This window comes from Zonotrichia albicollis, chromosome 4, assembly GCF_047830755.1.
Source record: "Zonotrichia albicollis isolate bZonAlb1 chromosome 4, bZonAlb1.hap1, whole genome shotgun sequence".
Classification (NCBI taxonomy): Eukaryota; Metazoa; Chordata; class Aves; order Passeriformes; family Passerellidae; genus Zonotrichia; species Zonotrichia albicollis.
In genome coordinates, this window is record NC_133822.1 from 565,142 (window position 1) to 579,795 (window position 14,654).

Here is a 14,654-nt window from a genome sequence, read left to right on the forward strand (position 1 = left end):
CAGGCAGGAATTGCTCATTGCCAAGATGCCACCCATGGCTGCCCTCTGGCAGTGGGAGCCATTCCCTGGGTGCTGTCCCTCCATCCCTTGTCCCCAGCCCCTCTGCAGCTCTCCTGGGGCCCCTGCAGGCCCTGGAAGGTTCCCCTGGAACCCTCCCTCCTCCAGGCATCATCCCCCAGCAGTTCCCAGCACCACATCCCACATCTGCAGGTGCCATTTCCATGAAAATCCACCCAATTCCACCCCTCTGCTTCCCCAGGGAAGCTCCATCCTTGATGCTTTCCTGGTATCAGCTGGAACACCCCGAGGCTCTGGGGTAGAGGGGGTGGCACTGGGGTGACAGGGGGGCGATGTGGGGATCTTTGGGGACACCCCAGTGCTGCTGCCCTGGGGCTGGACCTGGCCCCTGTGGACTTTTCCCGTTCCCGTTTCTGTTCCTGTTGCTGTCCCCGTTCCGCATGGCCGGAGCCGCGCTGAGCCAAAGGCAGCCAGACAGGCGAGGCAGGAGCATCCCTGAGCCCCTCCAAAGCCTCGGCTCATCCCGAAAAATCACTCATTAAACCCACATCAAAATGCAAACAGGGCCGGAGCGTCTGGCAGGGCGCCGGAGCCGCGGCTTTTCCGTGCGGAGAGGGGGCTCCGGCAGGAAAGAGCCAATTAAGGGGAGCGGTTACAGCGATTCCTCGCAGCAAAGCTCCCGTCGGAACCACTGGAGGGGAAAAAGAGACGCCGATTACTCCGAGAGGCAGGTTGGGAATTCAGCTGCTCCAGGGCTTTTGAGATGTCTGGCTCAGGAGCGGCTGGCGTGGGAAACACCTGGCTGGGGATGCGGCACCGGCAACGGGGAGAGGCGGCGGCGGCGGAGCAGCCGGGGGGAACGGGGGATCCCGGGGAGGAGCCACGACAGACTGGGATGGTGGGATCATGGGATCATGGGATCATGGGATCATGGGGATGGGGTGGGACGGAATGGGATGGGATCCAGGAGATGGGGTGGGACGGAATGGGACGGGATCCATGGGATGGGGTGGGATGGGATGGGATGGGATAATGGGATGGGATGGGATGGGATGGGATGGGATGGGATGGGATGGGATGGGATGGGATGGGATGGGATGGGATGGGACAGGACAGAATGGGACGGGACAGGATACGACAGGATGGGATGGGATCCATGGGATAGGATAAATGGGATGGGATCCATGGGATGGGATGGGAGGGGATGGCATAATGGGATGGGAGGGGATGGGACAATGGGATGGGATGGGATGGAATGGGACAGGATGGGACGGGACAGGATAGGACAGGATGGGATGGGATCCATGGGATGGGATGGGATTCAGGGGATGGGATGGGATGGGATGGGATGGGATGGGATGGGATGGGATGGGATGGGATCCATGGGATGGGATAAATGGGATGGGATCCATGGGATGGGAAGGAGCCACCCCTCAACAGGAAAGCCCTCTATTGTGTCCTGCTGTGTGCCGCTGTATCAGATGTGCCCAGAGGGAGGAAGGCTCCACAGAGGGATCTGGACAGGTCGGATCCAAGGGATGAGGACAGCAGGATGAGGTTCCACAAGGCCAAGTGGAGCCCTGGCACAGGGTGTGGCTGCCCCTGGATCCCTGGAAGTGCTCCAGTCCAGGCTGGACGGGGCTTGGAGCCACTCGGGATAGGGGAAGGTGTCCCTGCCATGGCAGGGCTGGAACCGTCCCAGGATCCCATGAAGCTCCCCCTTGGATCACACCAGCCCCACGGAACACTCCAGACACAGAAAGCTGGGAAAGGCCCTGGCGGTGCCGCTCAGCTGCAGGGACACGGGGCTGCAGGGACAACGCCCGGGATCATCTGAGGGCAGGCTGGGGTCCCTGTGACACCAGACGTGGCACCGGCACCCCACAGCCCACACGCCGGGGACAGCGGGCAAAGCATTCCCGGGATCCAAGGGCGACGTGCCCGTGCAGGGGCCGGGAAGGGCTGGGGGTGCAGGGACCCCCGGCACCCCCGGGCTCCGCTCCCCCCGGAGCAGCCGGAGCCGCGCCTGGGCGGCTCTCCAAGGTCAGCTGCAGTCAGGGTGGATTAAATCACTCCGGCAGCTCCGCTCCCGGGAGCGCATCCAGCCCGGAACGGCGGCACCGCGCGGGCTGCGAGCGGCCACCGCCGCCAATGTCACCCATGGGGACCGGGAATCCATGGGGACCCTGCAACCATGGGGACCTGACACCCATGGGGACCTGCATCCATGGAGATACTGCACCCATGGGGACCTGGAATCCGTGGGGACCCTGCACCCATGGGGACCTGACGCCCATGGGGATCCTGCACCCATGGGGACCTGACACCCATGGGGACCTGGCACCCACAGGGACCCAACACCCACAGCGACCCGGAACTCACAGGGACCCTGCACCCATGAGGACCCTGCACCCACAGGGATCTGGAACCCACGGGGACCTGAAATCCACAGGGACTCTGCACACAGAGGGACCTGGCACCCCATGGGGACATTGCACCCCACGGGGACCCTGCACCCTGGCACTCACTGCCTGGGCTCAGCAGCACAGAGCTGGGGGTGCCATGACATGGGGGAACAGGATGGGGTCCCCAGGATGTGGCCCCTGGCCTTGTCCCCAGCAAGGCTGTCCCCAACACGCCGCCCTCAAGACGGGGTTCCTGCCCCACTGTCCCCAGCACCAGGGTCCCAACGAGGTTGTCCCCAGGGTGTGGCCCTGCCACCCTGTCCCCAGCAGGTCCCAAGGTGGGGGAGGCACCCCCGTGGTCCTGTCCCAGTTCCAGCCCCAGTCAGGCCTGCGGGGACACAATGGGACATTCCAGGCACACTCCCTGCTCCAGCCTCAGGACCCCAGGCAGCGGGGACATGTCCCCATCCCGGGGGACATCCCGGGGGCTGCCTGAACAGGGGACAGGGGGGCTCATCCCGCCGGGAAGGGCCGGGAGCAGCCCCACCTTTGGGATGGGGAGGGCGGGGTGGGCGCCGGTGCCGTTCCCTGCTATTCCCGCATCCCACGGGGGGCTCCGGGGGGCCGCGGGGACACGGGGGGGGCCCGGGGGGGACAGATGGGGGGTGGGTGGCAGCCCAGACCTGCCGGGCTAAAAATACGCGGCCCGCCCGCGGATCTCCCGGCCCGGCGGCGTCACCCGCTCCCGGGAATATTTTTACTTCGCCGGCAGCTCGTGCCGGGTGGAAGGGCCGGGGGGCTGGGAAGGGGCTGCCGGGGGGCTCGGGGGGTTGCGTGCCCCCCGTGTCCCCCCCCGTGCCGCAGGGAGGAGGTTCCCGGAGACCTGGCGGGGCCAGGGATGGGAGCGGGAATGTGCGGGGTGATCCCGGCGGGATGGGGGGATCCCATGGTCCCCAGCCCCGCGGGGCAGATCCAGGGAAGCGTTTTCCCTCTGGAGCAGCGGTTTCCCTGCCGAGGGCCGGCTCATCGCAGCCCCCAACCCACGCATCCTGCTGCGGGCTGCGGGATTTCCTGGGAATGGCGAGGGGAGCGGGCTGCGCTTCCCTAACGCCCTCCACCCCTCCGTCCTCCCGTCATCCCTGCTGGAAAAGGCCGGCATGTGCAGCGAGGATGCTCCACAGCAGCCGCGGGAGCGCCTCCGGCACCGCCGGCAGCGGATCCAGCAGGACCCGGCTCCCTCCTCCCTCCCGCTGCAGCGGCCGCCGGAGGGGCCGCGGAGACCCCCGGGGCAGGATTGACCTTGGAGCGGGCTAAGCACGGCAGCGCCGGGCTGGGAGGCGATGGGCGCAGGGAGAGGAGAGGCGCCCGGATTTGGGATGCTCACAGCGGCAATAATCCCGCTCGCCCCTGCCCCTCCCGTGCCGGGCCAGCCCAGCCCACTGCAGCAGCCGCGCGTTCATTCCGAGCGCAATCCGGGCGGGAAAATGCGCTCCCCAACAGCTCTCCCGGCTCGGCTCCCTCCCCGGCAGCCAAATCCTCCCCGGCAGCCAAATCCTGCCCAGCTCCACACGTGGAAGCGGCGGCTGACGCAGCCGGCCCCGTGACGCTCCGGAGCTGGCACAGCCGCCCCGGCCCCGGCGCATTCCCGGGAACAGCACCCGGATCCCGGCTCGGGAACAGCACCCGGATCCCGGCTGGGGACGGCGCAGCTCCCCAGGGGATGGGTCCCCATTGTCCCCAGCCCCGGCTGCATCAAGAACTGGGATCTTCCCAAAATCTCCCCCGGCATCGCTGCTGTGCCGAGCTCTCCCAGAGCTCCCCTGAGACGCAGGAAAAATTGCCCGACATTCCAAAAATCCTCCAGTGTGCCAAAGCCTTCCCTCTCCCCGGCACCGGGATGGTGTTCCCAGGGAGAAGGCTTTCCCTGGTCAAACCCATCCCTGTTTTATCCCAGCCCGGGTCCCCAGCAGTGCTGGCACTGGCACTGCTGCTGGTGTAACCCCAAAAGGAGAATCTCTGGAAGCATCTGCGGGGACCAGGCAGGTGAATGCCCTGGAAAACCACTGGGAAACCACTCAGGGCTCTGGAGATGGGCAGCATTCCCAGTTGGGATCAGCCTTCCCAAAAGGGATGTGGTGGGAATGATGGGACACAGAGATGGGACAGAGGGGTGGGACACAGGGACGGGCACAGGGATGGAACAGGATGGGACAGGATGGGACACAGGGATGGGACACAAGGATGGGACAGGATGGGACAGGATGGGGCACAGGGATGGGACACAGGGATGGGATCCAGTGATGGGACACAGGGATGAGGACAGGATGGAACACAGGGATGGGACACGGAGATGGGACAGGATGGGGCACAGGGATGGGACACAGGGATGAGGACAGGATGGAACACAGGGATGGGACACAGGGATGGGACAGGATGGAACACAGGGATGGGACAGGTTGGAACACAGGGATGGGACAGGATGGGACACAGGGATGGGACACAGGGATGGGACAGGATGGGACACAGGGATGGGACACAGGAATGGGACACAGGGATGGGACAGGATGGGACACAGGGATGGGGCACAGGGATGGGACACAGGGATGGGACAGGATGGGACACAGGGATGGGGCACAGGGATGGGACACAGGGATGGGACAGGATGGGGCACAGGGATGGGACACAGGGATGAGGACAGGATGGAACACAGGGATGGGACACAGGGATGGGACACAGGAATGGGACACAGGGATGGGACAGGATGGGACACAGGGATGGGGCACAGGGATGGGACACAGGGATGGGACAGGATGGGGCACAGGGATGGGACACAGGGATGAGGACAGGTTGGAACACAGGGATGGGACAGGATGGGACACAGGGATGGGACACAGGAATGGGACACAGGGATGGGACAGGATGGGACACAGGGATGGGGCACAGGGATGGGACACAGGGATGGGACACAGAGATGGGACACAGAGATGGGACAGGATGGGACACAGGAATGGGACAGGATGGAACACAGAGATGGGACACAGAGATGGGACACAGAGATGGGACAGAGGGGTGAGACACAGGAATGGGACAGGATGGGACAGGATGGGACAGGATGGGACACAGGGACGGGCACAGGGATGGGACAGGATGGGACAGGATGGGACACAGAGATGGGACAGGATGGGACACAGGGATGGGGCACAGGGATGGGACACAGGGATGGGACACAGGGATGGGACACAGGGATGGGACAGGATGGGACACAGGAATGGGACAGGATGGGACACAGGGATGAGGACAGGATGGGACACAGGGACGGGACACAGGGACGGGGTCCTGGGACACCCCAGGGAGCCCCTCCTTTCATCCCCCGGCGCAGCCGGCAAGGACGGGGCGGCACCGCCTTCGTGCCCAGGGAATTTCCACCCCGGAGCTCTCCCTTGCCGGCTCCGTCCATGCGAGCGATTAATCCCAGAGTTAATTAGGGAAGAGCCGCGATCCATCTCCCGCGCCCGGCGCAATTATCCGGAGCGGCTCCGCGGCGCAGCAGCGCGATCGATGGGCGGAGGAGCCGGCCCTTCCGACACGCTCCACGGATTTATTCCACAAATCCATAGCGGCCTGGGCAGCCGGCGCCGGCCCCGGTTCATCCCGCGCCGCTGGGCAAATTCCAGCGGCTGGGAAGGGCACGGCAGAGCCGGGAGAGGCTCCGGCACAGGAGCCAAAATCCCCAAATCCAGCCCTTATGTGCCATGACAATCCCAGCCTGGAAAACTCCCGCTGCCCAGGAATGAGAGGGCAAGAGGGAAAATGCATTGCCTTCCATCCCTTCCCAGGGAGCAGGGAATTCAGAGGTGGATTCTCGCATCCCAGCTCCTCTCCCAACAGGAGCTGGAGGAAAAGGAGCTGTGGCAGCCACAACAGGGATGGATCCTTCCTCATCCTCCCTCGGTGCTTTCTCCAGAGGGAATAATTTTGGAAAGCAATGTCAGGGCTGACCCAATGCTCCAGCAGGATGGGATGGGATGGGATGGGATGGGATGGGATGGGATGGGATGGGATGGGATGGGATGGGATGGGATGGGATGGGATGGGATGGGATGGGATGGGGTGGGGTGGGATGGGATGGGATGGGATGGGGATGGGATGGGATGGGATGGGATGGGATGGGATGGGATGGGGTGGGATGGGGTGGGATGGGGTGGGATGTGTCCATGAGGAGCCTCCCAAGGCACAGGGAAAGGATCCATAAGGATGGGCCCCAGAGTGATGGGGACGGACGGAGCTCCCAATGCAGGCCAGGAACCAGGGCAGGCTGAGCTCCCTGAATTCCAGAACTCCTTGGAATCCCATAGCTCCTTGGAACAGCCAGGCACCCAGGGCAGGTTGAGCTTCCCTAATCCCAAAACACCCTAAAATCCCAAGGTCACCTTCCAAAGACACCCAGTGCCAGAGCCAATTCCAATCCCTGATCCAACACAGGACACAGCAACGGCGGATGGCAGAAAACTGGCACCAGTAACCCGGAATGGCTCAAACTGGGACCACACTGAGGTGCCAGAACCCCATTCCAGACCCAGTGCTCCCATCACAAATCCTGTCAACACTCCCACATTTTTTCCAACTCCAGAAAGCACCAGATTTCCCATTAAAAAAATCTCCCAAGCTGCTCTTTTTCCCTTTCCCTATTTTTTCGGACTGCCCGGGCAGGCTCCGAGCTGGAAAGATCCAATTAGGCACCGGAGCAGCCCCGACGAGCAGCAACGGCCGCGCCACGAAGGGAATTGATTTTATTTGACTGTTTTATGAGCATTGGAAAATTGCATCCGGAGCGTTCGCTCCGCTGGTTAACACATTCCTCATTCCCGGAATTGCTCTGAACCAGCCTCAGAAAACAGCCAGGGAAACAAAGGGAGAAGCCAGGCGGAATTCCCGGGAAATGGGGAGGGCAACGCCTCGAGGGGCTCTCCAGGCTGGGGGGCATCCCCGAATTTCCCAGCACCAGCATCAGACTCATCCCCTGCTTCACTCCCTCATCCTCAGCCCCACCCCAGCCTCGTCCCTCCCTCCGTACCTTCTTCCCGATGAGCTTCTTGCGCAGGAATTCCCGGGCCTCAAACATGTAGGGAATGTCGTAGAGGGGCCTCAGCTTCCTGTTCTTGTCCTGTCGAGAGAGGGGACTCAGGTCAGGGCATTCCCAAATCTGTTCCATTGCCCGCCCCCAGTTCCACATCCCAGTTCAGGCTCTGCTGAACCCCAAGGGAACCCCGGGATAATCCCAACATCCCCCAGGAGGAGGTGCCGGCAGCCTCTGGTGCCAGGTTGGACATTCCTGAGTGACAGCTCCAGGAGGGAAGGGGATGATGGAATTTGGGGTGGGGGTGAGCAGGGTGACCCCCCTGGGGTGTCCAGGCCCTGTCCAGGGGCATCTCCTGGAGTCACATCCCTGCAAAGGCTGAGCAAAAAGGGGAGAGTCCCAAAGGAAACGGGGATTCAACCCAACGCAATCCAACACGACCCAAACATGACCCAAAGTGACCCAGTGTGACCCAACATGACCCAAAGAGACCCAATACAACCCAGTGTAACTCAATGTGACCCAACAGGAAGTGACCCAAAGTGACTCAAAGTCACCCAACACAACCCAAAGTAGCCCAACATGACCCAACAGAAACCAACAAAATCCAACAAAATCCAACCCAACCCAGACTCTGCTCTGCTCGCCACCACAGTGCCATGGGCATGGCCCCCTCACACCTCCCTGAGCTGGGGAGGAAATCCTGGAAAAGGGGGAGATCAGGCCAAAGCAGCCAGAAACGGAGGAGCAGAGTCAGACAGAGCAGGAGAGGGCGGACACGGGCGGCGGCACTCGGCTCCTCCCTAATGAGCGAGGCTTTGGCAGAGTTTATTGTCCTTGACGCTGCTCATTCCCAGACTGCTCCTTGGAGACATTCCCTCCTCTGCCTGCATCGACCGGGGATGGGAACGGGATGGATCCAGAGAGGGGATCCCTGGGAACCCACAGCCAGTGCTGGGGATGGGAACGGGATGGATCCAGAGAGGGGATCCCCAGGAACCCACAGCCAGTGCTGGGAATGGGAACGGGATGGATCCAGAGAGGGGATCCCCAGGAACCCACAGCCAGTGCTGGGGATGGGAATGGGATGGATCCTGTGAGGGGATCCCCAGGAACCCACAGCCAGTGCTGGGGATGGGAACGGGATGGATCCTGTGAGGGGATCCCTGGGAACCCACAGCCAGTGCTGGGGATGGATCCTGTGAGGGGATCCCCAGGAACTTTGGCACCTCCTGCCCCACAGCAGGTCCCAAAGCAGACTCCAGGTGCTGCTCCAGGCCCTGGAGCTGTGGGAGCTCAGAACAAGCACAGAGGAGCTACTGTGGCACCACCAGCCCCTCTCTCTCTGCCCCTTCCCAGGGGAGCACAGCTCCCCCTTTCCAAACTTACACCCCCTGCCCATGGGCTCCTGGAGCATTCCCAGTCCCCAAATCCTCGGGGTGACCCCAGACCCTTGCATCAGTGGGATGTGATGGATCCGGGCCCTGAGATGCTCCCGCCCTCCCCAAGGTCACGGCGGGGCTCCGACACCGAGCGCGGCTCCGCGCGGCAAAGCCCTGTGCAAACACTAATTAATCCTCACTAACGAACTCCAAATTTATGGCTTAGTTAAGTGTCTGTCTGGCACAGGCTGTTAAATCCCTAATCCCATCCCAGAGCGCGGGAAGCGGGACGGCAAAGCCCTGGGTGGCCCCGGCACCTCCGGGCAGTGCTGGGGGCTCAGGGGCCGGCAGGGAATTCCTGAGGGAGCCTTGGGGGTGGGATCTGAGCCCTCCCCAAAGCTCCTCAGGGTCTGCAGCCACTGGGACCACCCCAAAAACAGACCACCCCAAAAACAGACCACCCCAAAAAGGCATCATCCCTAAAAGGGACCACCCCAAAAAGGGACCACCCCAAAAAGGGACCATCCCTAAAAGGGACCACCCCAAAAAGGGACCACCCCAAAAAGGCATCATCCCTAAAAGGGACCACCCCAAAAAGGGACCACCCCAAAAAGGGACCATCCCTAAAAGGGACCACCCCAAAAAGGGACCACCCCAAAAAGGCATCATCCCTAAAAGGGACCACCCCAAAAAGGGACCACCCCAAAAACAGACCACCCCAAAAAGGGAACACCCCAAAAAGGCATCATCCCTAAAAGGGACCACCCCAAAAAGGAGCCACCCCAAGAAGGGACCATCCCAAAAAGGGACCACCCCAAAAACAGACCACCCCAAAAGGGGACCACCCCAAAAACAGACCACCCCAAAAACGGACCACCCCAAAAAGGCATCATCCCTAAAAGGGACCACCCCAAAAAGGAACCACCCCAAAAACAGACCACCCCAAAAAGGGACCACCCCAAAAAGGCATCATCCCTAAAAGGGATCACCCCAAAAAGGCATCATCCCTAAAAGGGACCACCCCAAAAAGGGACCACCCCAAAAACAGACCACCCCAAAAAGGGACCACCCCAAAAAGGGACCACCCCAAAAAGGCATCATCCCTAAAAGGGACCACCCCAAAAAGGGACCACCCCAAAAAGGGACCATCCCTAAAAGGGACCACCCCAAAAAGGGACCACCCCAAGAAGGGATCACCCCTAAGAGGAGTCCTCCAAAAAGGGACCATCACAAAAAAAAGGAGTCACCCCAAGAAGGGGTCACCCCACAAAGGGGGTCACCAGCACAGGCGCCCCAGTGCTGCGCCGGCACCCACGGCTGCACCATTCCAGGCCCGGATGTGCTGGTGCTGACCCAGCCCTCCCATCCTGCTGCTGCTGCTGCTGCTGCAAAATGCCAATTCCCTCTGGGAATCCTCCCCGCACGAGCTGGCAGTGCCAGGAGCAGGATAATGGGCGCGTTAAAGTGCCCAGCCCTGCTGCCCCCTGTCAGCCCCATTAAACGTGGCTCTGTTGTCCCACAGCAGTGACACTCCCAGCGCAGGGAAAGCAGCAGCTGACGGCTCTGGGAAACTGTTCAAGACCTCGGACGCTCAGCGGAGCTTTTGCAAATAAACACGAAAAATCAATGGAACAGCGGGAAGTTAACGGAATCCCACAGCCGGCAAACTCCGGCAATTTCCGACACGGACAAGGATTGTGTTGGGTCTAACCCATTTTCCGAGGCTGGAGCTGGATCCCAACAATGAATCACCTCGTGAGCTGTGGCTGCTCCATCCCGCAGTGTTCACATCCAGGCTGGACAGGGCTTGGGACAGCCTGGGACAGCACAAGTGTCCCTGCCCGTGGTGGGACTGGATGGGCTCTGAGGTCCCCTCCAACCCAACCCAACTCCTCCCAACCCATCCTGGGATCCCACGATTCCATGACATGCCAGTCCCAGCCCTCCTTGGCTGCTGGAGAGAGTCATCAGCCACTGAGAAGTTAATTAAGCCCAGGGATCTGAGGCTCCCTTAATTAAAGGTGAGCAGCGACAATGTCGCTCCATTAGCGCTGGAGTCGGAGCTGCATCTTCAGGGAGCTGCCGGAGGAGGGGGGCACCTGCTCCCTTATCCCTCCTGGAACACGGAGAATACAGAGAATTCAATCCCAAACCTGATGGGAATGCTCTGGTTTATCCCAGGCTGGGGAAGCCGGCAAGAAAGCGACTTTTTGGTTCCAGTGAGGGACGGAGCAGCTCCAGAGGGGGATGAGAGACCCCTGAAAACAACCCCCCATGGCCCAGAACAGCCAACAGGTGACAGAATTCCAGCTCTCCTCTCCAATTACACAGGGCAGGGCCTAATTAAGGTCTATTTCCAGGGAAGCAGCAGCCTGTATCCACTGCCAGAATTCCTGGGGGACACTGACCATGGAGCGCTGCCATTCCCAGCTGCCGGGGGTCCTGCTCCCAGCCCCAGCCCCTTCCCAAGGGCACAGGGTGGGTGGGGGTGATGATGGATGCAGGCACAGCTGGAGCAGCTGGAAATGCTCCAAGAGCCGGGGTGGCAGCTCCAGCTCCACATTCCAGGGCTCCCCAGGGACTCTGCAGCCCCTGAGGGATCCCAGGGCGGGGGGAACCTGCTCCATTCCCCTTGTGGGAGAAAGATTCCACCTGGAGTAAGAGAGGCTCCTGGGAATCCATGGAGTTGCAGGCTCCTGAAGCAGGGAAGGGGCCATGGCTCATCAGCGGTGTCACGCCACGCTTCACCCTCGGCTGAACCCGCCTGGGATGTGCCAGGTGGGGAATCCATCCCCGAGACCCATCCCAGAGGCCTGACAGGGAACAGGCAGCGTCTGGAACACGCATCCCACTGATCCAGGGGTGCTCAGAGCAGGGGGAATGGCCTGATCCCCTTGGGATGAGCCAGAGCTCCCAGCTCCCCATGCAAAGATTTTGGGGTTTTCTCCCAGAATTCCGGATGCCAACACCCAAGGGGGGTGCCCAGCAGCGCCGAGGGGACCCAGAGCCTGGTGGCACCGTGGGATGGCAGGTGGGGAGAGCCCCCCCCCCGTCCCTGCCAGCGCAATTAGGGAAGCTCATTATTTGTAAAGTAATTAGCAGAGCTAATCAACTCCCAGCGCCAGGGCGGAATGAGCGGGAGGAGAGCGGGAGCTGCCAGCTGGAAACGCCAGCGCTGGGAGGGGACCCGGGGACACTGCGGCCCCCAGGGCGGGGCAGGGCCGAGCACTGGGGAACGATCCCACCCGGAGATTGAGAGGCCCCGGGGAGCTCCTGCTCCTGAAGCAGGGAAGGGGTGATGGCCCACCAGGGTGTCACGCCACGCTTCACCCACGGCTGAGCCCGCCTGGGATGTGCCGGGTGGGGAATCCATCCCGGGGCCGGCAGGGCGGGGACACAATAGCAGGAGTGCTCAGGAATTGCTGCTCCAGGAAAGCTCCGCTCTGCCTGGGCCCAGCGCCGCTCCCTCCCAGCATCCCTGAGCCCAGCTGGGCTGGCAGCGACACCGGGAGCTGCAAGGCACAGTCCTGAGGACGGCAGGGATGTGACACGCATGGGGATGGAGATGAGCAGCTCCCAGTGACATCCCGGTGACATTCACAGGCAGCCCCAGGCAGTGCCTGCTCAAGGAGCGACGCCTCAAGTGGGCACTTGGCCTCTCCAGCCTCTCCAGCCTCTCCTGCTCCTGCTCCCTCCTTGTCCCCACTCGCAGCCAGCGCCGCAGTCCCCGAGAGCCACTCGAGTGGCAGGAGCTGGGCAGTGCTGGAGCCTCTGATGGCCCTGGGGGACACAGGGCACAGCCAGGGGCTGGCAGTAAAAGGGCAGCACAGCTGGAGAACCGTGGGATAACTGAGGCTGGAAAAGCCTCTGAGCCCATTGAGTCCAACCATCCCCAGCACTGACAAGGCTGCCACTGACCTGGACCCAAGTGCAACATCCACACAGCCTTGAAATCCCTCCAGGGATGGGGACTCCACCCCTATGCCAGGGCTGGGCAGCCCTTTCCAGGAGGAATTTCCCCAAAATCCATCCTGAGGCTCCCCTGGCCCAGCCTGGGGCTGTGTCCTCTCTGGGGACTGTCCTGGGGCTGTGACTCCAGTGCCGACCATCCCCGCTCCCAAACACAACCAGAGCCGCCCCAATCCTCCCCCACCAACCCCACAGCATCAACATTCCAGCTGGGAGACCCCAAACAGGGGTACAGGGCTGCCAACAGAGGGGACAGGACCCCAAAGTGGGATACAGGACCCCAAAGGGGGGTACAGAACCCCAAATGGAGGGAGCATGACCCCACGGCCAGGACAAAGTTGGGGTGAGGACAGTGACCCTGAGAGCCCGGAGCGGGACAGCCCCGGCTCCAGTGGGATTGGTGCTCCCGTGCCAGGCTCTGCTCCCTGCCCGCTCCAGGACACGCTGTGCATGCCCATCCTCATCATCCCGGGCAGGGATGAAGGGCCGGGGAGGCTGGGCTGCGCCGGGAGCTGCAGCAGGAACGCCGCAGGACAAATGGGAACGGCGGGGAGCGATGGAAGCGACGGCACGGAAATAACCGGGGCTACTTCAGCACAACGCACAACTATAAATAATAAAGTTATAAATTATAGAATCTGGGAATCAGGGATTGAGCTGGGTGGGAAGGGACCTCACAGCCCCTTCAGTGCCACCCCTGATGTGGGCAGGGTGGAGAGGAGAAGGATCCAGGGAGAGCTGAGAGCCCCTGGCAGGGCCTGCAGGGGGACTGGGGACAAGGCCTGCAGGGACAGCACCCAGGGAATGGCTCCCACTGCCAGAGGGCAGCCATGGGTGGCATCTTGGCAATGAGCAATTCCTGCCTGGGCTGGCATTGCCAGAGCAGCTGGGGCTGCCCCTGATCCCTGCAGTGCCCAAGGCCAGGCTGGGCACTGGGGCTGGAGCAGCCTGGCACAGTGGGAGGTGTCCCTGCCATGGCAGGGTGGCACTGCAGGGGCTCTGGGGTCCCTGCCCACCCACCCCATTCCAGGATTTTATGATTCCAACATTCCTGCCTGAAGAAGAACTGGGGAAGGATCCCTCAATTTGGGCTGGGGTGCTGACAGGAGCTCCCCAAGGGGCTTTAACCCCACTGGCAGCTCCGTGCCAGCCCCAGCCTGGCCCCAAACCCCTCTGTGGGGGCAGCAGGGTGGGCAGGGCCCTCCCTTTGCAGGGAATTTCTGGGGAACACTGAGCATGGCACTGCCCCTCCTGGGGGATTCATCACCCAGCAGCGCTTGGCTCCGTGCCCCTCTCCGGGGCTGATGAGGAAATTGAGCCATCCCAAAATATCCTCTCCTTCCACAGATCACTCGTGCTTTTCCCTCCCTCATTTCCCCACGGCAGCGCTGGAATTTGGTGTTAAACCAGCCCGAGCTGCCCGGGAGCTCTGGAAGAGCTGCTCCCTCCCAGGGAGGCTGAGATCCCTGCGAGAGCTGTGCCAGCAGCAGCATCCCTGCTCCGGGCACCCAGGATCTCCTGGATAAACAGGAGACACGGCTCTGCTGCTGCAGGGCGCTTGTCCCAGCCACTGGAATTCGTCCACCCTCAGGAACAAACTGCCCACAAAAAGGTGGAAATCACAGAGCTGGATTTATGCTCAATACCCTTTGGCTGCTGGAATGCAGATCCTCAGCAGCAGCACCTGCAGCTGGGGCACGGCATTCCAGGCATGCCAAACCGGGCCCTTGGAATTGGGGGAGGCATCCTGGACATCCCAAAGTGGGCACCTGGTACAGGGCACTGCATCCCAGACACCCCAAA

At 62.0% G+C, this 14,654-nt stretch overlaps 1 protein-coding gene across 1 annotated transcript in view; it reads right to left on the reverse strand.

Annotated features, from left to right (window-relative positions):
• SND1 (staphylococcal nuclease and tudor domain containing 1) overlaps positions 1-14,654 on the reverse strand; it is a 78,957-nt gene that overhangs the window by 29,101 nt on the left and 35,202 nt on the right. Inside the window, exon 11 of the mRNA XM_074540279.1 lies at positions 7,498-7,587. Coding sequence (XP_074396380.1) covers positions 7,498-7,587 — 90 coding nt within the window. The remainder of the gene's footprint in view (positions 1-7,497; positions 7,588-14,654) is intronic.